General features: G+C 41.8%; 2 protein-coding genes across 5 annotated transcripts in view; one reads left to right on the forward strand and one right to left on the reverse strand.

The window, feature by feature from the left end:
• The first annotated feature begins 58 nt into the window (after nt 1–58).
• ATP5PF (ATP synthase peripheral stalk subunit F6) lies at nt 59–4,156 on the forward strand. Of its 2 annotated transcripts, none has more exons than XM_039383861.1 (4): nt 59–140; nt 876–1,067; nt 2,269–2,393; nt 4,049–4,156. In XM_039383861.1, exons 2-4 carry the CDS (start codon nt 898–900, stop codon nt 4,075–4,077), a joined length of 324 nt encoding a protein of 107 aa, XP_039239795.1. In that variant the 5' UTR covers nt 59–140; nt 876–897; the 3' UTR covers nt 4,078–4,156. The 2 variants fall into 2 exon arrangements, with proteins under 2 accessions (XP_039239795.1, XP_039239794.1); XM_039383860.1 differs by lacking the exon at nt 59–140 and adding an exon at nt 241–327.
• Nucleotides 4,157–5,318: 1,162 nt separating this feature from the next.
• Nucleotides 5,319–24,208, reverse strand: part of JAM2 (junctional adhesion molecule 2) — a 40,542-nt gene continuing 21,652 nt past the window's right edge. For 2 of the 3 annotated variants that reach the window (XM_027744140.2, XM_039383862.1), the window contains 9 exons: nt 22,152–22,217; nt 18,477–18,590; nt 16,834–16,986; nt 14,890–15,095; nt 13,503–13,605; nt 11,687–11,794; nt 10,706–10,721; nt 9,770–9,803; nt 5,319–8,915 (listed from right to left, as the gene is read on the reverse strand). In XM_027744140.2, coding sequence (XP_027599941.1) covers nt 8,883–8,915; nt 9,770–9,803; nt 10,706–10,721; nt 11,687–11,794; nt 13,503–13,605; nt 14,890–15,095; nt 16,834–16,986; nt 18,477–18,590; nt 22,152–22,217 — 833 coding nt within the window. In that variant the 3' untranslated portion in view covers nt 5,319–8,882. Of the gene's footprint in view, nt 8,916–9,769; nt 9,804–10,705; nt 10,722–11,686; nt 11,795–13,502; nt 13,606–14,889; nt 15,096–16,833; nt 16,987–18,476; nt 18,591–20,599; nt 20,710–22,151; nt 22,218–24,208 lie in introns of those variants that run through there. The other variant, XM_039383863.1, reaches the window with a different exon arrangement.

Raw genomic sequence — 24,208 nt, forward strand, 5'->3', positions numbered from 1 at the left:
CCGCCGCGCCCCCGCGGGAACTACAGCTCCCGGCAGCCCCCGCGCGAGGACTACCGCTCCCGGCGGCCCTCGCGCGCTCCCGCGGCTCCGGAGGGCTCCGGGCGCTTCCCCTCCTCCGGGAGCGGCTCCGTGCGGGCGCTGTGCGTGCCAGGCTCTCCCGGGCTGCTCCTCCGCGCTCCCGGAGGGCGCCGAGCGGGGCCGTGCAGTGTGTGGGAGGGGGGGGAGCGGCGCCGGGGGTGCGCGGAGGGGGCGAGTCCCGGCGTGCACCGCGCGGGGGCGGGACTGGGTCCGGGCTTAGGCGGTGGCGGCTGCGGCGGCTCGGCCAAGGTGACTCCGGGGGAACCTGGGTTGGGTTAAAATAGTAGCTTTTTTTGCTTAAACGAGATGAAATCTGAAATTCCTGGTTTGTCTGGGTGGTTCCATCGTGGTGCGGCACCGAGCGGGCCACGGAGAAGCGCCCGCGGTGTCACGGTGCCCTCGGGTTCGGTGGCGGCTGGAGTTTCTACCCCAGCCTCCATGTTGCTTTAAATACCCTTTAAAATACCCTTTAGGTACCTTGAAATACTTTTAAGTACCTTTCTGGTTTAAAGTTCAGGCCGAACCTACGTTGTTGTTTTTTTTTTTGTTTCGTAATGCATTTACATGGTGGTAGCTTAATTCCGTATTCCTATTTCATTGGGTTTTTTAAAGCCTGAAGTACCAGTGTCATTATGATCCTGCAGCTTTCCTCCCTTTAAATATCCCGAAATACTATTAAAATACTTTTTGATACCTTTCTGTTTTAAAGTTCAGCTCCAAACTACTTTTGTTTGTTTCTTTGGGCATTTGCATCGCAGTGAGTAATTCCGTGTTCCTGTTTTGTTGGGTGTTTTTAGAGGCTGAAGCACCGGTGCGATCATGATCCTGCGGCAGATTCTGCGTCTCTCCTCCCTGTTCCGCTCCGCTGTTTCCGTGCAGCTCCGCAGGAACATCGGTCTCTCTGCCATCGTCTTCAACAAGACCAAAGAGCTCGACCCGGTTCAGAAGCTCTTCTTGGACAAGATCAGAGAGTACAACACGAAGAGCAAGTGAGTAAAGGAAATTATTTTAAGGGGGGGAAGCTGGTGCCAAAAGGGGGAAAACTATTGATTTTGACGTAAGAACGTGAAACGTGAACTGTTTGATTTTTGACTGCACTTTGGTAGCTTTGTAGGCTGGCCTCTAAATACTTAAGGTGTTAAGGCTTTCCTGCAACACTTACTGATGGTGTCACCAGTGAGAAGGTTTGTTTTTGCACACCCAACGGAAAATGTCACATTTTTTCCCTTAAAAAAGAAAAAAGTTGGGGGGTTAAGGCACCCAGTTAAGGCCTCTTGCACACTATGTGCACGTACCAGTATGTTGATTTTTACCCACCTATATGCTCTGTGAATGGGGGAAACCAAAACCAAGCGTTTCTTTATTTCTTTTGTCTGGGGTAAACCATTATTCTCCACAGTCTTGTTTCCAAAAACAATCAAGAACTAATGGAATTATCAGGATAATTCATTTTACATCTCCAGTTAATAAGCTCATTCAGATGGAATCTTAGATTCTTGTAATGTTTAAATGAACTGCTGAACAGGAGACTAAAACTATAGTAATACTCTGTTGGGAATTATTCTTGGGAAGGGAATAAGTCACTTCTTAGCTCTACTGATAGAAGTTGTGCGTTTCCACACCTACTACCAGTCTGTGTAGGGAGGCAGATTTTTGGTGGTTTTATTCATCCTAAGTTACCTGTGCTGGTGCTACTGAGCATTGGTAATCTACAGTTACTATTTTAGTTGTTTTATATTATATTTGTATCCCAGGAAGTTCCTGCTGTGGATTTTTTTTTTGGCTTCTCTTTGCAAGAACAGTTAAGCTTTACTAACCAAGGTGACTAATTCAGAGACAGCAGAGGTGCAAATCAGTTTTTGTTAGGAATTTGCATGTGGAACAAGAGAAACTAAAAGCCCTGAGAGCCTGGATACTCAGTGTAGTTTTATGTCTCAAAAGGCCACGTCTGTAGCTTCAATTTTCATCACTAATAGCAGAAAGCCTATACTTTTCTCTGAGAACCTTGTTAATGTATAAGGTAAGGAGGCCCTAAGGTGTGTCATGTCTTGAGTTTCAGAAATACTTTAAATGATTTCCTTTGGTTGGTATCAAAAAGATTTTTAATTCATACATGGGCGTAAAAATGTAGAACTTCCACATGCAATGTTAGAACTGAGTTGTTAATCACAACTTCTAATGCTTTTTTAGGCAAGCAGGAGGGCCTGTTGATGCAGGACCCGAATTTCAGAAAGAAATGAATGAATCCCTTGCAAGACTCCAACGGGCGTATGGTGAGGGAGACCTAACCAAGTTCCCAGAATTTAAATTTGAGGGTGAGTTAACAATCTTATTGAATTCCAGTTGCAAGTAAGGACGTACTCACGGGTTTTCTTAATTTCCATTTTGTCTTTATTTGGACCATTAATTTAATGTAAGATGCCCTCTGGGAATCTCACCGCTTTCACACAATTCACATCTGATTCCACTTGACTCCTTTTTTTAATTATTTGCCTTTTCCAGTAGAGATCTGGACTTCCTTACACTGATGCTTAACAAAACTTACTGTAAGATCAGGGTATCTTAATTGCCCTTCATAGACCCTAAAAAAAGAGCCCAAATAGAAATAGCCCAGGGCCTGTATTTTTCTTCTCATCCTGCCAAAGAGATCAGCAGATTAGAATTTGTAAATCAGTTGTCTTATGTCATGCAGACTGTGATTTTCAGATTTTGTGAGTTCCTCTGGAAAGCCACTGATTTCAGAAAATGAACAAAGAACTTAACTTTCTTAATTATGAATACTTTGTGGCTAAATTGTATTAAACCTTTTTCTTCAGCTATTTGGATCTGACCTCTGTTTAACTGCTCTAAGTTTGTTTTAGCGTGGAAGGGAAAGAGCAGAGAGCATGAGGCTTGGTGAGCATCTGGCTGCCAGCCAAGGCCAAGCCACCATTGTAATTCTGACCAGACTAACTGGTAATTCTAATTTAGAGTAGGAACACACCTAAAAATATTTTGGATTTCAGTAACATTTCACTTGGGTAGAGTTGCTGTCAGGTTGTTACTGGTGCAAGTAAAACAGAGTATCTGTAAAGTAGGATCTATGTTTTTTTCTTTTTTTCCCCCCAGTTTTAGGGATGTGGTTTCTTTATATTCATATATTCTTTATCTTATTTTATTTCTGTGTCATATGGGAAACAGTGCATATTAAAATTTCAGATTTGTTTTTGTAAGGAAACAAAATTTGTGAAGGTGGAAACAGAACGAAGTGGGTACACACGCACACACAACTGTTCTTTTATCACTGTTGCCTGTCCTTAATTTAATTTCAACAAGGTTTCAAAACTGAGTGGTTAAATGGATAGGAACTTCAATTTTTTTTGTCTTAGGGACAATTACTATAAGCCAAGCCTTACCTCTCAGACTCAGTTTTAAGAACAGGCATTAGTAGCCCACCTGTCCAAAGCCCTAACTCTTCTGAGTTTGTACCTTTGACATCAAGAACTCCTTCCTCAGTGTTTGCATGTGGAGACTGGATTTGAAATTTTCCATTCCTTTCTGTTAATATACAGTAATAACACTAATCAAGAGGAGTGAAGAGCTTGGTTTCTTGTTCTTGTATCAGAATTGAGTTGGAAATATTTTGTCATGGTCAATAATGTTCTTGTTGACTCCTCCAGTTTCCCTGCTGCCTTCCCCACCACCCCATGTTTTGCTAAAAGCTGTTTTGGCAAATGTTACTAAGTCTTAGCCTTTATGGGTAACTCCTGCAAGGTGGAAAAGACCTGTCTCCAGCGTAGTTTTTGATTTTAGTGCTGCCCACGTTCAATCAGACCTTGATGCAAAGTAAGGGGGGTGTAAACTGCAATGTAGAAGAGTTTGCTTTAGCTTGCCAACTTAATGGTTAGTTTTCTTTGAATTACAGATTAATCATGGTGTTTGAGGATCAAATAAAGAGAGACTAATATAACTTTTCTCTTTCTCCCTCTAGAGCCCAAATTTGAGGAGGCTCCAAAGTGATCTCTGCAGCCGTGTACAGCCATGGAGTTGCTGAACACGGCACCTGTTGTATCTTAATAAATGTGGTGTTTCAGTTTGATTCCAGTGGTGTGAAGAAGTTCTTGACTGTATGGTGAGTGTAGTTAGCTGTGGTCATCAACTCTGAGTGGCTGAGGCAGCTGAGTAGTGTTTCTCAGTGTTAACTGCAAAACTCCTTTGCTGAGCTGCATTTCAGTGGTGAGACATTATAACACCGGTAATGATACACAGAGAAGAAACTCCCTGTTATCCTGAGCTTTTCACATCCGAAAAGCTTCTGCACGAAAAAACCTCCATGACCCCTTAATCTGTAGCAGAGCCCCTATGTTAGTGATGAAGCTGCACAGCCAAAAGCATAGGCACAAATACCCTAATTCTGCTCTGCATCAGTGAACACACAGGTGATGAAGTGTTAATCTTACAGAAGAAACTGAAAGCTGTTAATGAGATTGTGAGATTTAAATTTCTGTAACTGAACTATTGACATGAACACTTCAGCTTCTGAGGAACTATTTATTTATATATAATAATATAACTATATAAACAAACACTTCAGTTAGGGTGTAGATACTACAGCTTGAGTTGTACTGGCACGATTTTTCTTCAGAATGAAATTACATGTGCAGCCTGCAGCAAGAGAGAGGGAGAGACCTCCACATTAGACAAAAAACACTGCTTGAGCCTTAATTAGAGGAAGGTTTATTCTGTCAGGATAGTGAGTTTAATTCTGCACAGCTACAGACTTATAGATGGATTTGGCAAATCTAATACAATTTCAAGGTCCTAGTAAATCAGAATTGCAGGAGTTTGAGCCCTTGACAATGGTGGAGATGTAAGTAGTAGAAGTACTGGTAAGGTCATCTGTGGAAGTTACTTGAGTAGGTTGTTCCAAGCTGCAAGAGTGAATCTTGTATTGCTGCATGTATATGTGAACAAAATGAGAAGTCGTCACACAGATTCAATATACAAGTTAATTTATAGTTTTTTTGGTGGTTTTTTTTTTTAAATGCCATCACAGACAGTTAGGTTGACTAGATCTGAACACTGGCAGTTTCTATTTTCAGTTTGTAAGATGTGGAAACAATATTTACAGCAAAGAGGTCAAAAGATCCCTTTGTGTTGTGGTTTAACCCCAGCTGGTAACTAAGCACCCCACAGCTCCTGGCTCGCTCCCTGTCCCCTTCCCGCTGCCCTGGGGAGGGGAATTGGAAACGAAACTAGTGGGTTGAGATAAGAACAGGTAAATTGAAACAAAGTAATAATAATTGTAATGGAGAGAGAGGGAGAGAGAGAGATAAAACATGAGAAACACAAGTGATGCACAGCACAGGTGCTCATCACCATCCCTCAGCAGCAACTGGCCCCTCCTAGCCACTTTCCCCAGTTTATTTACTGGGCACAACAGTCTGGTGTGGAATATCCTTTTGGCCAGTTCAGGTCAGGTGTCCTAGCCCTGTTCCTCATGGCTTGTACACCTGCCTGGTGGCAGAGCATCAGTCACTGAAAAGTGTTTGACTCTGGGAAGTACTACTGAGCAACAACTAAACATCAGTGTGTTGTTATGCTGAATCCACAGCTCTGTACCAGCTACTAGGAAGAAAACTAACTCCCAGCTGAAACCAGGATAGTATCTACTGCTTATTCCATACCATTTATATCATGCCAGGTCCTGCACTTTCCAATACATCACCACCTTTCCTGTCTTTTGATAGATACACAGATATCATTTCCTTGGTCTATAGACGATCCCTGTAGAAGTCCATTGAGTTCACTTAGTCCATGACTTTTGGCTCCATCTGTCATAACAGTGTCTCAGGGCAGGAAAGATGGTGCGTGGTGTTGGATTGTTGCATGTTGAAGCCAATTCTGATTCCATCACTGCTGTGCTTGTCTGGTTTCATCCAAGTTCATTCTTAATGTCACGACTGAAGGGGACTTGGGTTTGGATCCCGAAATCTGGAGTGGTGGAAGCAGGCACTATGAGGTGCCCAGGCAATGGTGGGCACACAGTTGATACAGAAGTGATAATACACAGTGTTATATAGCAATTAACATCACACAATTAAATTCATTGGGCTGTTCTCACCCAAAATCAAACCCAGACTTCCCCATCCTTCTGCCTTAACAAGCGTGCCCAGGCCCTTGAGCAAAAGCAATCTCATGGATGGGTTTGCCTTTGCCCAAGGCAGCAATAACCCAGACTGCCTTGCCCAGCATACTGTTTTATGGGCATTACAGGAACTTTATTCCCTTCCATAGTACATAGAAGCTTTGGTCAGGCAGGGCCAGCCCAACTGGCAGACTCTCTGGTGCTGACTCACCAGGTGGCCTTTACCAATGCATATCCCAATGTTTGAAGGTCCCCCACCCATTGTTCTCGGGTAGTCTTTAGCAGTCCATTGTATTATTTGATCTTCCCAGAGGTTGGTGCACAATAGGGGATACAATCTACCCACTCAATGCCATGTTCTTTGGCCCACCTGTCTACGAGTGTTTTCCAAGTATTTCTTGTTTAATTTGTTCAAAGGCTTGGTGTTGCTCAGGGACCCATGTGAAACAATTTCTCTGAGTCATCTGACAGAAAGGGCTTACAATCAGACTGTAGTTTGGAACCTGCATTTTCTGAAAACCCACAATGCCTAAGAAAGCTTAGTTCTTGAAGAAGCAGATTAGAATTTCTTTCCATAGGATCAAGAGTAAGTTCAGCCCTTCCACTCTGCCTGGAAAACTGTCCACTGGAGACTGAAGCAGCAACTTTCCTGGAAGAACTCCCATTTGGGATTGTTTTCTCTTTCAATTCATGTCTCTAGAGTTGAGGTAGGTCTTTCATCTCAATTCCTCATGTACTCTCTGTGGGCCCTCAGCTAAAACCACAGGGTATCCCATGGTGTGTACCTTCCATATCCTCCCTCTTGAGCCAGTGGATGCTTACTGTTACTAGTTGAGATGCAGGTCTGTGCAGGTGGAGAATAGAACATAACTTCTCTGAACTGCTGGAACTCCTGGGACAGTTTATCTGACAGTCTTTCCACAGATGAGATGAGAGAGGAAGAGAGGTTGTCTTTGCATTCCTGGAGAAGTGGAGCCACTGCATCCACTGTTGGTAGTGTGGTACCTCTCCAGATGAACATTGCCAGTGGGTTGGTGTGCCACATGGGTTGTATGCATAGGAGTCGGTCTGGATCTGTGGGGAACTCTGCGTTGTTCAGGCCAAAATAAATCATCTCAGCACGGCTAATTTCCTCAGGCACGGGATACCTTTCTCTACTGCTGTCCACTTGCCTGAGCAACAGAGAACATCTTCCTTGTAGGGGTACTTTTCTTTCATGCTTGACAGGAGTCATCTCCAGAGGCCGAGGACTTGTGTCCCTCTTCCAATCACCTCAACAATGCCTGCTTCCCTAGAAAGTGATCCCAGCTGCTTGGCTTCCCTACCCTCTAACTCCAAACTGTTAGCCCAATTATCCCAGCACTGGAACAGCCAGGTGGGACAATGCACTCACTGGGACAATGGCTGAAATCTTTTTGTATATCCCACAGCTCACTCAGGGATAAGGACTGAGTGGTTGCCTCTTGGTCTTGTTGGCCTGTCACTGGAGTCTGTGAAGGCACAGTACATGTTGCTGGATTTTAAGTAGCCGCAACACTTCTGGCTGGGGTTTGAGTAGCCACAGATTGTTGCTTAACCCTAAAGACGACCTGGACCACATGCAACTATGTTGGTTGCCAGTGAAAGGACCAGGCTGGTTTCAAGGGTGATAAAAGGATACTGAAAGTCTTCAGATTTCTCAAACACTACTGTAATCATCCTGGAGGGGAAAGAAGGTGTTTTATCCCGCAGACTGGCTCTCCGAGGGAAAAAGGCAATAAATGTAATTGTGGATAATTTCCTCCAGATGGCTCCCGAGGGGCGGATAGGACACGCACCAGGCGAGGCTCACGGCCAGCCATTCATTCATATCACAATGACAACCTAGCCCATGCCCAGAGCAAACAAATCAACACGGTGACCAGCAACTATTAAACCAACGCAATGAATACGTATAACAAATTTGTTTTAACACGTTCTGATCAGATCTGTCATTATCTCAACCCTTTTGAGTCACATGCTGGGTGTCAAAAAGGACTGTTGTGGGTTAAGCCCAGCCAGCAACTCAGCCCCACGCAGCCACTCGGTCACTGCTCCCCACCCCAGCCCTGGTGGGGAGGAGAACTGGGAAAAAAAAAAGTAAAAATTGTGGGTTGAGGTAACAGCAGTTTAATAATTGAAACAAAGTAAAATTTAATTATACTAATAATACTAATGATAATCATAAAAACAATAATAATTGTAATGAAAAGGAGAGAGAGGAGTAAAGCCCAAGAAAGATAAGTGATGTACAACACAGTTTCTCACCGCCCACTGACTGATGCCCAGCTTGTCCCCCAGCAGCGATTGGCCCCTCCCAGCCAACTTCCCCAGTTTACAGACTGGGTATGATGATGTACAGTGTGGAATATCCCTTTGGCCAACTCAGGTCAGGTGTCGCAGCCGTGCTCCCTCCCGACTTTTTGAGCACCTCCTCACTGGCCAAGCATGAGACATGGAGAAGTCCTTGATTTTGTGTAAGCACTACTTAGCAACAACAAAAACATCAGCGTGTTATCAACATTATTCTCACATTAAATCCAAAACACAGCACTGTACCAGCTACTAGGAAGAAAATTATCCCAGTCGAAACCAGGAGACTTTGATATTTTTGTATAACAAGTATTCTTTTGATGTCCCTCACAGAGGCTGAAATCTTCTAAATAACAAAGGACTTGGTATGCTTGAAATCCTAAACAAAGCAAATAAGGCTATATAAGTAATAGTTCAAATATTTTAAACAGGTGAACAGAATACATTTCAGAAGAAATTAAGGCATTGAGATTGACAAGAAGTGTGTCTGAGGCACTGTTAATGTTTACTCTTTTCTGGAATGGAAAGTCTAAGGATGCACTGCTACACAGAACAGAAGTAATAACGTATTCATAAATGCAAGTATTAAACAGCTCTGTTGAGCATCTGATTTGTAAGTGCATTAACACAGATAAGCAGATACCACAGCTCTTCAAAACTTGCTCCTTCCCACTCAGAGCAACCAGGTAGTTGGCCTCAGTAAGTTCCTTATAGACATACTAGGCTAAGGAACAGGCTTATGCAATTTAGTATGTTCTGCTTTGATTAAGAACCGGGGTGGAGTTCAGGGAGCTTTTAAGCCTACATTAGTACTACTAATGCTACTTAATAGCCTTAAAGTATGTACTGTGAAATAAAGTTGCTCTTAGTTTAAGTTTTATTTGGAGCACCATTCATTTCGCACCAATCTGAAAAGCTGGAGCAACTGACAAACAGTTAAAGCCTCTCAACCTCTCTAAAAGAGGGGAAAAAAGGTAGTATGTTCAGTTTCCATATTTGGCCAAGTCTTTTGACACCCATTATTCTTAGAGGAATTAAGGCCCAATCTTTTTCTCACACTCACTACTGCCCTGGACTGTGTCGAGTTAGTTTCCTTCGTTAATTGATATGTAGGAGAAGATGGCAAAGTACTGAGCAAGGTGCCGTAGTTGTGTGGCACTTGAAACTATGTGATAGGAAGCTGTAAATGCATCTAAAACTTTTTAAACATAGTACTGAACACAAAAGACTTGCCTTTTCACTTGTAGATTGATAGTTCGTCTTCTTTCTGTTAACAGAGCACAAAAGGAATACAGGTTAAATAGTGACTTTTCTGGTATTTGTCTTAGCCATTTGGGAACCTCATGTATGAAAGCATTTTTCCAGATTTCCAGTGACCCTTAGGGTTTTTCTCCTCCCTTCTTAAAAAAAAGTTGCAATAACAAAATCCATTGAATGCTTTTAGATACCTGTCATTATCTCATAAACCACTGCAAATCACATTCTCTACCTTGTCTTTTCAAGTCTTTCACTTACACTTTTTATCCAGTTCATGGCCAGTATAAATCACATCATCTTTCTGTTTAGTATATTACCCCTTTTTTTTTTTAATGCTATTACCTAGAAGTGCTAGGATAAACTTCTGAAAGCAAAAACAATAAAAAAATACTGGAGGCCTCCTCCAATGAAGCACACAATTTTAGCCTCCTGTGGGAGCACTAAAATAGCTTGAGGAATTCTGACTTGCTACTAAGAAATTTAAGCAAATGAAATTAATCCATATCAAAGCAGCAGACTAAGCACTGTCAGAAAGTTTCCACCAGTCATATTTTTACAAAACACTTCCTGAAATAACCTGTGGACATGGACATGAAGGCAGTTCAATTTGGTTCTGATTGTCTTTTGTCTAGCTTGTAGAGGAGACACATGAACGCCTGTAAGGTGAATTAGGGCTGTAAACTATAACTATAAAAGACACATCTCTGCACACTGATCACAGCAATGTAATGATTCACTGTCTCACCAGCACGCTGGTTCTAGTACGAGAACCAGCTGGTGTGTAGGATCGGGTTTATTTTGGTGTCAAGAATCATGTAAAAAAGGCCATAAAAATCATTACAGTTACTAAATCACCAGAAATATAAGTGAAATTTGCAGTGATTTGTGTACTACATGCATCAAGATACTTACTGGGAAGAGCTTTCCTCTGAAAAAGAAAAAAAAAAGAAAGAATTAGCACCAGAACAGTTTCCTTCACTGATTTAGAGTCCTTTGAAATAATTATTTCTAGCTTATTCAGCTCTCCAGTTTCTAGAAGGAGTTTCTGAACCACCAAAAATATCTCTTTTTGGTGTAATGAGTTTAAACAGGAAAAAAAAAGATTAGGCTGCTTTTAAGGCTACATAAAGCTCCAAGTGAATTCTAACAGCAGCTCTGTAGCCTCTGTTACTGAGACAGGTGAACTTTTCAGATCCTGACATTTGTCATCCCTTTTTGCTGTGCTCAACTGCAGGCACCAATGTAAATGCTATAGAGGGTTGCTGGGTGTCAAGCCTTTTGCAGCAACCCCTAAAAGCAAATTTTCTCCATCACCCAGAGGAAGGGGACAGTTAATTTAGTTTCATTCTCACCAGAACTCAGCCGGTCAGACCTTGTGTACTAAAACTGGCTTGTTTTTATGTTCCCTTTCTTTGTTATTCCCTCTCAAAACTAGAGTGGAAAGGCTCCAGGAACCAGGGTTTGGCTTGTTGCTTTTCCCTAAATTGCTGTTTGGTAGCTGTAAGCAACTGCACAAATGTCTCCATGTCATTCTTGATGTATCTTTTGGAGTAGAAGTTGGCAAAATAAAAATGCACAAAAAATGCTTTAGTAATGCTCTCCAGCTTTAGTACCATGGAGTTAGAGCCTTCATGAAAAGAAGGACATGATACAGTCGGCAGAATCATAAAATTATAGAATTAGTTTGGGTTGGAAGGGACCCTAAAGCTCATCTCATTCCAGTCCCTGCCATGGTCACTAGATGAGGTTGCTCCAGGTTGGTCTAATCTGGCCTTGAACTTTTCCATGGATGGGGCAGCCACAGCTTCTCTGGGTAACAGAGATCTTTTGCGAAACTCTGCTATGTACAGACATTTTTTTGACACAAGGAAGGAGTGATTTTATTTTACTTACTTGCAAAGTAGCCTTTTTTTTGGGCATAAAATACTCCAAGGCCACACAGTGCCATTACCAGAGCCACAAATACTACAGCAGCAATGATACCCCTTACATTCAGGTCATCTGTAATTATAAAACACAAGGCCAGTGTTGTAAATTGTAAACATTTCCATTGGCTGGATTTTTCCCTAATTGCTACAGGCACCTGTTTTATCCATAGGTGGTCTTTGGCCCAAGCTGGATAAACTGATTAGTAACACTCAGACATGGATAAGAAGTCTAAAAGCACTACTGTATCACAGCCACGTGAAGAGAAGTGCTTGATGCACTTCAACTGCTTAAGCTGGGTGAAAAGTAAGGAAAGAGTAAGACAGGCCACAGGACACATACTCCTCATCATACCTATCCCAAATAAGTCTTATCCAAGTCATGTGTCTCTAAGGGAAAACACCTTGAAATCTTTGTAAGTATTAAATCAAGTCTTTTCATACAGTTAATTTGCCTAAAACATCTGAAACAGCTGATGGCTCCAGTTCTGAAGAACCCTTCAAATGGGTTATTTACAATTCAATGCTTTTTTAATTTTTAAAGAGCAAGGTTTTTAAAATGGAACACAATAAAGCCAAGCTGTCTGAAGTTAAACTCTTCATCAGGTCATACATACACCTAGCCATTTTTATTTTGAAGATGGTGGCTTGGGTTACATCATGACATGGGCCATGCCCATTTCCTGATATAATCACTAAGAGCTTCAGACAATCATCCATTTTATGAAAAACAAAAGCATCAACAAGCAGAAACATTTTCACAGGTTTTTGTGATGTGTCCAATTACCTATTTGGATCCTTACTTTAAGCATACATTAACATATGATTGCAAATTTTACTCACAAACCCATAAATTTTTGTGTACTGGTTGACAGCAAATTAGGACTCTATGTGAGTATTTCCACAACAGAGGGATTCTATCTCAGTAGCTTGAGGAACACTTGCTCACAATCCACTAGGAGTGCATTAAAAGCCATGACACAGTGATTTTCAGCTAAGTTCTAAAAAAGCACCACTCAATCACTTTATGAAACACTTGGATGGGATCTCCTCTGCAGTAGTTATTGGAATTTGTTACCATTTGCTTTCCTATCACATCTACAAGAGGTAGTTGTATATTTTGCAAAAACTTCCATGCATTTTGGGTAATTATAGACTCTTGACCCTTCCAGCCTTTGTTAATTCCTTATCAGCTAACCAGTGTTACACTTCACCCATGCTGTACAAGTAGAAAAGATACAGGCAGCAGGCTTTATTTATCTATTTGTTTATTTTTAAGATACACTGACTTCTTCAGTGTTCCTCTGTCAGGTATAAATGAATCACTCAGTTAACCTTCTATTCTGTTACATTCAGATCTCACATAAATATATCCTAAAAGGGAGGCTTTGCATGAAGAAAATACCCCAGTGGACTGGCACGTTATCCTGTAAGCCTTCCACAAAAGCATTTGGAAACATTAAGGCTCTCATATGGCTGCTGCTCTTCTGTGAAGTTGTGTTTAGCAACCTAAGGGTTGGCTACTGCAATAATTTTATGGTACTAAACTACCTGCTTTTCTCTGACATACAGTGAGATATGTTTGTGCTGTAAGAAAGGAAAGCTTTAAGTGGCCACAGCAACTACATATAAGGAAGTCATAGTATTATTATTCCTCCCCCCAAATGCCATAACCAAAATAAAAAGATTTAATTCAATCTGGTCTTAGCTTCTCAGTTGCACCGTGCCATTAAATAAATCCTATTGCAAGACTGTTTTCCACCCTTATTTTCTTTGACACATACCGACTTGCATTCGCTTCACTGAGCATCTCTGAGATAATCCAATCCCATTGGAGGCTTCACAGAAATACTCTCCAGTGTCATTCTTTGTAACTGTGTTAAATAGCTGTTAAGAAAGAGTTCAAAACGAGTGTTAGAATGGAAAAAAGATCGGCATTTCCCATGGGATAGAAATTTTGACATGTCAATGGGTGCAGGAGGGGGAGTGTTTGCTTTAAACAAATAAAACCAAAAAAAAACCCCGAAGGAAAGGGTGAAATTTCAGAATACCTGAAATATACCCGAAAAATACCTGAAATCAGAGCAGTTTGTTCATTTTATCAAAACAACCCCATTTGCTGATTCGTCAAAAACACCTGACACATACTACTTACAGTGCCTTGTCAACTGAAATTTTTTTGAAGTTTAAGCCTTATTTGGGGGGTCCCCACCCCTCCAAAAATGGCATTTTGTCTCTTCTTCCAGCAGAAAAATGCTAAACCATACTATTTATCAAATACTATTACTGTAAAAATGAAAATGAGGAAGCAAGAGGTGGACAGAGACTGACCTCATGTCAATTCCAGTGCTTCCCTGTATTCTTTTTCAGACTTGTTAACTGTTTTCCCTTTACTATATGCCATACTTTGAGATTTTAGAAGTGATTAATAAGTTTGAGCAGACCAGCTGATTTCCACAGTGTGATGAAAGATCCCCAGCACCTCTGAATGCTGAGTCACAGCATTCAGAGAACAACTCTTTACTTCTGAAAAACCTCAGCTGACAATGCACCCTAAGCAGTATCAAGATTTTTTTGAAAGATCAGCTAATGGGAGAGGGATGAGGAAGAGACAGCCAGTTCTGAGGGAAAAGAACCCAACAACACAACCCACAAAACAAACTACAACTAAACAAAGAACCTACTAACCTTATTCACAGGCCCAGTTCATTCCCACCGACTTCACGGGCCCTGGATGGGAGCTTGTAAGTGTCACTGGATCGCAGAGATTCTGTGATCTGAGTGCTTGCAGTCCCCCCAAAGCTGCTATTTCAGATTTTAAGTTCTACCAAATATAGCTCTGTTGCCATACCGAGCACTCATTCTCACCTGGCATTAGTTTTCTAACTGACAAGGTGAAATCTGTCAAGTATTTTCTCGATCCTGCTCAGTTCTCATGGCTGCAGACTCGCACTTCACCCGGTTTGTCTGCATCACTCAATGTCTACAGCTTGGCACTGGTTTGAGGCAGAAACTACTTTCTACATTTGTTAACACATATTTCAGCATGACATTGATCTCCGACAAAGACCTTGTGCATTTTTGGATTAAGACCCCTGTGCATCATTGTACTAAACAGTAATTTTGGTCTCCTTGATAGCTGGCTATCACAGAGCTGGTTATTACACTTACCAAAGTGCCAGACTTCTTATTCATGGTGTAAGTTATATTTGGTGTTCTAGCACTGCCTGTTCCTGTCTTTTCCAGCAAGGCAACACCGTTCTTGTACCACTGGTACTCAGATGGAGGAGAGCCCTCAGTCTCCTTGCAGCTCAGCTGCACCACTGTTCCTGTCATCGCGGAGCTTGGCACATCACACACTGGAGTAGCTGGAGCAACTGGACAATGGAATTGCACTTGTTACACACTTCTAAGTATTGTCTGCATGACAACAGATTGACAGTTATGGTGAATAGGTGAGTACTTGTGTACATGCTCAGCACTGATGTACCACATCAATGAAATGAGGCACAGGAGAAGGGGTTGAAGGCAGAGTCCTGCTACTGAGAGCAGAGTAAAATTTATGAGTTGCTAAAAATGAGAGAGCCAGCCTCCCCCACCACATGCTGTGTCATTCTGCCTCCAATCTGTGCACTCTCGCTCAACCCCACAGAGTTTGTTTCATTTTTGTTTCTTGTTCACAGAACAGAGATGGGATAACTCAGGGAATCTGCAGCCCAGCAACTGCCCCCTTCCCCGCCCTACTATTTAAAAACAGAAGTGAGGAAGAGGAAAAAGACTTTTTCATATTAAAAGAAGTCAACTGGTTTTTGAAAAGTGACTGTCAGAAAGAATCATAAAGACTGGCAATCATTGCAGCCATTGTATAAATCCCAGGTTGAGGACCAAAACCAATTTGTTACTACATTTCAGTTTAAATTAAAAGCAAACATTCCCACGTAAAGATGTGGGAGAACTGTTTGTTCCTTCTCCCATGCAGATGAACACCTCTTTTCTGATTTTTAATACATGAACAGGAAAGGAACTTAATTTTTTATTTTTTGGTACTTGATGCTATGTAGAAGAAAACTAAGGGTGAAAATGCATGCATGGAACATTAAAAGCACATGTCACACCTTAACAAGTACTGATAGTTTTTTCTTGGCTGATTTTAAGATAAAAAGCAAAAATAAAACAAAGTGAAATACTAACTAATTCACATTAACTTTCAAAAAAGTTGTAAGCAACAACGACACTCTTCCTCCTTTTGGGCTGGAAGAAAGAATGAATAAGTGGAGTTATCTCACTGTTGTAGCTAATCAGAGGTTCGTGAATTTATCATCCTTTATGAAGAACTTTGAGACTTTATTTATAATTGTAAAAGATCAATTTTTTTTTATGGAAAAGAATACAAAAACTACAAAAGCAAATATTTTCTTTTCTCCCTATACAGGAAAAAGAAGAAAACTATCAACCTCTACGAGTCATCTGCTGGGAAAAATACCAGAAACAACATGGGAAGAATGTGCTCAGTATTCACGTTTCCCTCCTTTACCCAACTGGGGAAGAAAACAAACAAAACCCCACAAAGAGCAACCCCCCCCAGCAGCCAACACTATCTCTCCTGTAAATAAAGTCCACAAAATGCCAGCTCACTGGTTGTCATTGCACAGACACTGCAGCAGTTTCTCCTTCCAAAACCAGGAGGAGACTGTAGCATATTGGAATGAACTTCTGCTTATGAATATTTAATAAGTGTTGACAGATGCTGACTTTCCAGTGCCAAACACCATGATTGTCTTATCCAGGTTCTCAGCCACTGAGCGACTTCAGCCTTAGCAGAAATGGAAGTTTCACCACTGTGTAGATCAGCATACTTGCTAAGTTTTGAGAACTGAAACTCACTTTTATATCAACAAAACCTTAACTATGTTCCTTTCTAATGTAAGTGTGACTTTTGCAAAGCTGTTTTGTGAAGTATGCTGTAGAACGTGCATGTGCACATGTATTTATAATCCCAGCCCAAAGAAGACCCAAAACCCAGCAGCCACATGCCATGTGGACAACACCACCTTCAACACCCCAACACACAGTCATTCAGTTTGTTTACAAAAGCCCAGGTAATAAAGTTTGTACCCAACACTGTGAGGGTAATTATAGCCTCTTGCAGGCGTGGATGCCCTTCACTCTTGTCACTGATTTCGCAGCGGTAGGTCCCAGAGTCCCTTCTAGTCACATTCCTAATTCGGATTCCTGGGTTCAGCATCTCTGCTCGGCCTCGAAGATCACCTTTAAGGGAGAATAGAGAGGTTTCTGCTCTTTGCTTATAGAATCTCAGAATCACAGAATGGTTTGGGTTGGAAGGGACCTTAAAGACCACCCAGTTCCAACGCCCTGCTGTGGGCAGGGACACCTCCCACTAGACCAGGTTTCTCAGAGCTCCATCCAACCTGGTCTTGAACACTTCCAGAGATGGTGTATCCACAGCTTCTCTGGGCAACCTGTGCCAGTTTAATGACCCTCACAGTAAGGATCTTCCTCTGTATATCTAACCTAAATTTCCACTCTGTCAGTTTGAAAGCAAATGTCTACAGCTCATTTGCTTATTCTGAAATCGCATACAATTCATTGATACTTTATCTGATATTGTACACGAAACCATTGCTCGTTTGTTCAGTGTTAGTTATCTATCACCAACATGTAATGTTTAATCCCCTTCCCAAGACAGTAAGAACCTTCTACAACTTGTCCATTTAGCCCAAACACTCCCCTTGCCCCAGTTAAAAAACCTACGTCTGCTGAACGTTCTCCAGTTGGAAGACTGAATGCTTTTTTCTGCAGATATTTCAAGAAAATATTTATAGCAGTAGTCAGGAGGCAAAAAAGAAATCTCTTTCCACTAGAGAAATGGCAATCACTAACTTAATTACCTTACAGAAAGAACTGTGAGTGAAACCATAGCAAAGGATTTGATATTTTAACTTGGCAAGAAAAATTTGATGGATATAGCAAAGATATTGCCATCGGATCTCTTACAATGAGTTTGGGTTCTTTTAATTCTACAGCTTGTTATGAAATTAAAGTTACATTCACACACTGAACCACAAGTTCCAGTGTTTCTCTAAATTAAATATATGCAAAAAAAAAAAGTTCATCAACAAGGTCAGCACATCTGCAAGCTCTACAAAGTAACAAAATTGCTGTGCTTTTATTTTACTTCTCAACCTTCGTTTATTGTGTACAAGGTAACAAGAGACCCATATTTTCTCCAACACACAAAGCCGAGGTAAGTCCTTTTCAGAACATACAAACAGAATTTCTACTTTTGAAAAGAATACAAATAATTTAAAATATACAGCTGAGTTTATATTTTATGTATATAAAAATTCCTGCATTATTCATTTCCAAGCCTCCAGCTCTACAAGAGGCTTCAGAAACCTCTTTTTAGGATAGGAGTGCAGAGCCTGCAGTAGTTTTGGGGAGTTCATATCTGCATATAATTTCACTGTTGGAAAATGCCAAGGATCTGCAGTGCCATTTTTCTTAGTCTTGAGTTTTATGATATTTAAATTCATTAAAAAGGTAACAACTCACAGTTTTATAAAGAAATGTCTTTTTCCCCCGGGAAAGAATTCTTTACCTTGAAAGGACAGCTGTTCCATATTGACAGTCAAGAGCCTTCTCCTTCAGTCATTTTCCTAGTGTTATTCCCCAAGAGACAGCCAATATCTATGCTAGAGAATGACATGTTAAGCATCAGTCTGTTTGTAGTACTGTACCTGTAAATTCACCATTGTAGTAGACAAATGAGACTCCTTGAGGCTGGATTTTCTTCCATTCTATTCTTAAGCTCATCCCTTTTGAAGATTTGTGTTTGCAACTAAGAATCGCCTCTAGAGGGAAAAAAAAAAAAAAGAGAGAACACAAATGGGAAAGTTAGAGACTTTACTTGTTTGGTACACATTCAGGCTCCATGAAATTAATATTCCCCCTTCAAAAGAAACTGAGCAGTAAGCAAGGGCCAGATCTACTTCTCAAAGTTATGCCTCTCCGGATTTACACAAACACAGTGGGAAAACAGAAACTAGTAATTTTCCCATACTTCAGTGGCTTTTGGATCAAACTTCAGATATTGGGGACTAGATATTCCCACATTGGATGGGCAGAGATTCTGTATTACTATCCTTATTTTAGTTACTTTAGTTAACTTTCTTCAGTTAGCAGACCACGGTTAAAAAAGGACTTTTACCATGTTATTAACAATATTTTTTAAATTACCATTCTGAATTCAGTATTAATAGTTTAACTGTTTAAATATGTAACTTAATGCAGATAGAAAACATTCACTAAGATGGTTAAACATTCTTCTAAGTATCTTATGTTTATGTATTTAGTTACAATTCCACTTTGGTTATTGTGAGGGTATATGGAAGGTGAGAGCGTGCTTCATTAAGGTTCCCCATCAAGGACATTTTCACTTCAAAAGTGGTCATAAGTAAAGGGGTAGCAACAAACAAAACCACAGAGACACAAACAGGGACACAAACAGAGAGAATGACAACGACCATCAGTCTCCAAACAGTCTTAAACCCCAGTCTTAAAGTGCCTGGAGCGAGTGAGGGTCTCTACATCAGTAGCTGGAGGGGCCACAGATACTGGGAGTGTGTATGGGTCAATCTCCAAGCCCATAGTGCAGGGTTGTCTTTTTACATGAAAGGTGGCTTGAATAAATTTAGGTCCATCAGCTGGGGTCACACTGGGGCAATGTGGGCACCCCTGGACTTGCAGTGCTGGCTTCTGGAAGTGGGGGTGTGCAGGGTATGCAGTGTTTGTACTTTCCCAAAGCTGGTGTGCCCGGAGGTGTGCGTGTAATTCACCAGCAAACCTCCAGCTGGGTGAGCTGCTGAGCAGGGCAGGGGTAGGGGATGAGCAGAGGGGCTGTGCTGGGACTCAGAGGATCCAAGAACACACGTGTGCTTGTGAATCTGGAACACTGTGTGAGGGTTTTTGCCAGAGAATTCAATCTCCACCAGGTAGAGAAGAGGAAGGAGGCTCTGCTGTCTGTGCCTGATGCACTGTGTGAGCCTGGGCAGCAGTGAGTGCTGCTGAGGGCAGTGCCTTGTCCATGGTGGTCAGTGTAGCTGTGCCAGTGTCACCAATGCACACACAGCCACCCCTGGGACACACACACAGCCTTGCCACTGGCTGAACATGCAAACGGGAAAGCAGCAGCTGTGCCCATCAGCCTGGGACAAAGACCCCCAGGTCTCCAGGCTGAGCTCCAGTGGTTGAGTTCGAGGAATCCCCAGGCCCCTGGAGTTTCTGGCAGCAGAGGCTGCTCATAACATCTCATGGGAGTTACCTCTAAGTTTTCTTGAGTTCTTGTGAAAAGAAGATTCATAAAATTGTTCACCTTTCTGTCTGACCACTCAAGTTTCCCTGACTCCTGTATAATAGGCATGACCAATCAAATTTCACAGAGAAGCTGAGACTTCAAGAGTTACTGATTATTGGATTATTGCTAAAGTTGCCATAAATGGGTAGGAAAAAAACCAAAACAAAACACCAAAATTAGTGCTCCTAATGAAGAACAGGAAATCCTGTGAGTCCAACTGTCCTCCCAGCAGGGTATTCCAGTAGTTCCATTCTCCATGTAAAAGCATGCTGAAATATACATATATATATATATATACACACACACATATATATATACACACACATATATATATCTCCCCAGTAAATAATTCTAAAGTCAAGGTATTAATAAGAATTATTTGGAAACAACATCAGAGGAAAGAATTCAGCTATACATCTGACTGGCTCCAAATCTATTAATAAAGTAAAATCTAGTATCTTCCAGAAACTTCTGTAGAAGAAACAAACATAACATAGATCTTCCCACCTTTAGGCCGCTCATCTTCTAATACAGGCCAGAGTATCAAGGATCAAAAGCCTTTATAGTTTTGGCAATGCCTGTCGAGCTTTCATGAGACAAACATGCACTGCTCAAACGTAGTCAACCTGCATTAACCATCATCCTCTCCAGTCTCAGCAAATGAGGCTGGAGGGCAATTAAGAGCTACTGACAGTTCACCCTCTCACCCTTCAGAGTCTGATTTCCTAGGTCTGCTCTGCAAAGAAACAAAAAGCCAGACTGGTAGCCTTGGTGATAACTCACAGGGGAAAAAATGTCCAGACTTGAAAGAAAAATTGAGGCAGGAGGGCATTCCTTGCCAGAAACATGTTACACATGCACCAGCCGCTTCGAAAAACATACTGTGCACTCAGGAAGCCCAAGGTTCCTGACTTCAGGTTGAGTGGATGGGTGGAGACTTCCTGAATCTTAAGATTTGCTAAAGTTTCCTTTCCATTTTGTTTTTGTATCCTTCTTACAAAGAAAAACCATCATTCAAGCTCAGCTTGCTTTTGCTGCTGACCTTGTGACAGTTGGCCGGTTTCATGAGCTGGTCTCTATTAGCTGACACAGAGACAGCTCAGCTGAAGTGTTCTCAGCAGAACAAGTCACCTCTGTCTCGAATGAGCTGCCCCTTTCTTATATGTCACATGTTTTTGTTTCAGAAAAAAATAGCGGTGATGCCCATTCACTAATCTTATTCAGAAAAAAGGAATGGGTAGAAGAAAGGGAGCATGCACAGAACAAAGACAACATAATAAAACCCTCCTTAGTTATAGTTCCCCTCTCCCACTTTCCCCCACAGTAACAGAGTCAGTGAGAGGTATTTTCCACAGTAGGTCTACTTTACTTGCATTAAGGTAGACCCACAGGATGCTGTGCATCACTACTGGCACTGCCAAGCCTGGAAAAACCTTCTGGGATCTTCAAGAGGTCTGGACAATGTTTAATTTGGATTTACATCTGGTCTGGAGGCTATAATTTGGTTACTGAATTATAGAATATCTCAAGCTGAAAGGGACTCTAAGGATCATTGAACGTAACTCCCTGCTCCTCACAGAACTACCTAAAACTAAACTGTAGTCATGAGTTTTGTCCAGATGCTTCTTGAACTCTAATAGGCTTGGTGCTATTAAAAAAAAGCCATTAAATTATAGTTACTTATAATTAGCTAAATTATAGCTGTTCTCTCTAGTCTCTTACTTCTCTTTTATATTTAATGCTTCTCCTTTTCAGCAGCTCCCATCATTTTGGGTGGAAGGAGACCAGGCCGAAGTTACAGAGTGAACTACCTGGACTGACAAGTCATAGAATCACAGGACAGGTGAGGTTTAAAAGGACTCTGGGGAACACCAAGTCCAACCCCACACTGACAGAAAATGGGGACAAGAACACGATAACACAAAGTCAATGGACAGAGTAGGAGTAGGACTCCTCAGGAAAGAGGAAGACAACCTTAACAGCTGCATAGCTTCCGTATACATAGTTTTCATGTATTGTGTATACATTAAAAGGTATCACAGCAATGCCCATACTGTACCCTTAAACTCCTCTGCTTTTACGTTTTCGTTATCTGTTAAAATGGAAATTCCGGACACTTCAGGATCTGCCAGGGGAAAGAAAAAAACAAAGACAAATCAGCAACAGACACTAGTAATTTCTTATGTGCATCAGCAGCTACAAGCAATATTTTTGAGACCTCCTTGCTCTGGATAGGTTAGACATTGTCTACTAGGGAGACCACAGGACTAAGAGCTAGACCAGGGCTGGCCTTGAACAATTCATCTTTTCCTCTCCATGCTCTTGAACCTGCAAAAAATAGTAGTATTTCTTTTTTACAACAGCATGATAATATTTACATGTGAGAAGTTCTCTATAAACAGTAGATGTTGTTTTTACTGGGGTAACGTCTCAGTCTGTTTCTAACTGGGGACACTTCTATTAATCCGTAAGTGTATTTTCCATTGCGTTCCTACTACAAGGCAGGCGTGTTTGCTGAAGAATACCACATACAGCTTCTACAGGGTAAAAAAATACGTGCAGTAATTGGCAACTACCTCAAAATCTTGTTGAAATGGGAAGGAAAACATTAGACAACATTTCTGTAGTTTTAAATCAAAGAGAGAATAAAAACGCCTTATGTTCTTGGATATCTCATATATTTGGAATACTGAAATTCCAGAGAGAACAAGTGAAATAACCACTAGTCCTACACCAACCCCCACCGAGCTATCTTTTATCCCACTGGATCTAACTATGTATCCTCTCTTAAAAGCTGTTCTCCTCCCAGGAAAGTATTCCACTGTGTTCCCTCACAATTCAGAAGTGTTCCTGCAAGGCCTAAGTTACAGTTACTACAATTACTTCACAGCAGGCTACCAAGTGCTTAACAGCAGCTAAGTACAGTTCTTTACAGAGGTGTACTCCCCCCCCCCCCCAAACCATCTCAAGTTCCCTTGGGTTTTAGGGCTAGTTTTGAAGACAGCATGGACACTCCTAATGCAGTCCCTTTCCTCCATCTGCATCAGCCAACTGAACAATTGCTACAGAGAGTATGAACAAGAACTGAGCCCCTCTCCCCATCAACAGTGTTTAGAAACATGGCTTGTTTAAAAGCATAATCTTTTGACTGACAGGTAAATAGCAAGATTAAACTAGTTTCTTTCTCGTGCACGCAGACCTCCTTAAGGCATCCATCCCTAAAGAATTAATTTCCCTTTCCTGATGGGGGAAGAGTTGCACGCAACCTAACAGATGGATATCCAGTCTTGATCTGAAGACACAAACAAATTAAGAATCTTTTGCTTCTTATGGTTTTCTTTTGACAGCTGATTGCTCCTGTTGAAGTGGATGCCTCACTTCTCCCTTGCGTGAGTCCATTTGGGCTTTCAGCTGTGGGTCCTCACAGCTCAGAGTTAACATGCTCTTCTCTTTGTTTGAAGGTACCATCATAGAATCTTAGAATGGTTTGGATTGGAAGGGATCTTTAAAGGTCATCTAGTCCAAGTCTCCTGCAATGTACTCCTTGATCGCGTTGCTCAGAGCCCCATCCAGCCTGGCCTTGAATGTCCCCAGAGCTGGGGCACCTACCACCACTCTGGGTAACCTGTGTTAGTGTTTCACAACCCTCATTATAAAAGCTTTCTTCCTTATAACAAGTCTGAACCTACCTTCTTCTAGTTTAAAACATTAACACACAACAGCCCCTATCAAAAGGTTTGTCCTCATCTTTCTTACAAATCCCCTTCACTTTCACAGGATGAACAACCCCAACTCTCTCAGACTATTTTCACGGGAGAAGTGCTCCAGTCTTGGGATCATTTTTGTGGCCCTCCTCTGGACTCGCTCCAACAGGTCCATGTCCTTCCTGTGCTGGGGACCCCAGAGCTGGAGGCAGCACTGCAGGTGGGGTCTCACCAGAGCAGAGCAGAGGGGCAGAATCCCCTCCCTCCCCTACTGCCCACACTGCTTTGGATGCAGCCCAGGACACGGGGGGTTTCTGGGCTCCCAGGGCACACGGCTGGGTCATGTCCAGCCTCTCACCCACCAGCACCCCCAAGTCCTTCTCCACAGGGCTGCTTTCAATCTGTTCATCCC

This window comes from Pipra filicauda, unplaced genomic scaffold (assembly GCF_003945595.2).
Source record: "Pipra filicauda isolate LSUMZ 115617 unplaced genomic scaffold, ASM394559v2 scaffold328_size813605_pilon, whole genome shotgun sequence".
Lineage (NCBI taxonomy): Eukaryota > Metazoa > Chordata > Aves > Passeriformes > Pipridae > Pipra > Pipra filicauda.

Bases quoted from the DNA above. Each gene is read 5' to 3' on its own strand.
- ATP5PF (XM_039383861.1), top strand. From the start codon at position 898: ATGATCCTGCGGCAGATTCTGCGTCTCTCCTCCCTGTTCCGCTCCGCT. The intron at 1,068-2,268 runs GTGAGTAAAGGA...ATGCTTTTTTAG, and splicing joins GAGTACAACACGAAGAGCAA to GCAAGCAGGAGGGCCTGTTG. The intron at 2,394-4,048 runs GTGAGTTAACAA...TTCTCCCTCTAG, and splicing joins CCCAGAATTTAAATTTGAGG to AGCCCAAATTTGAGGAGGCT.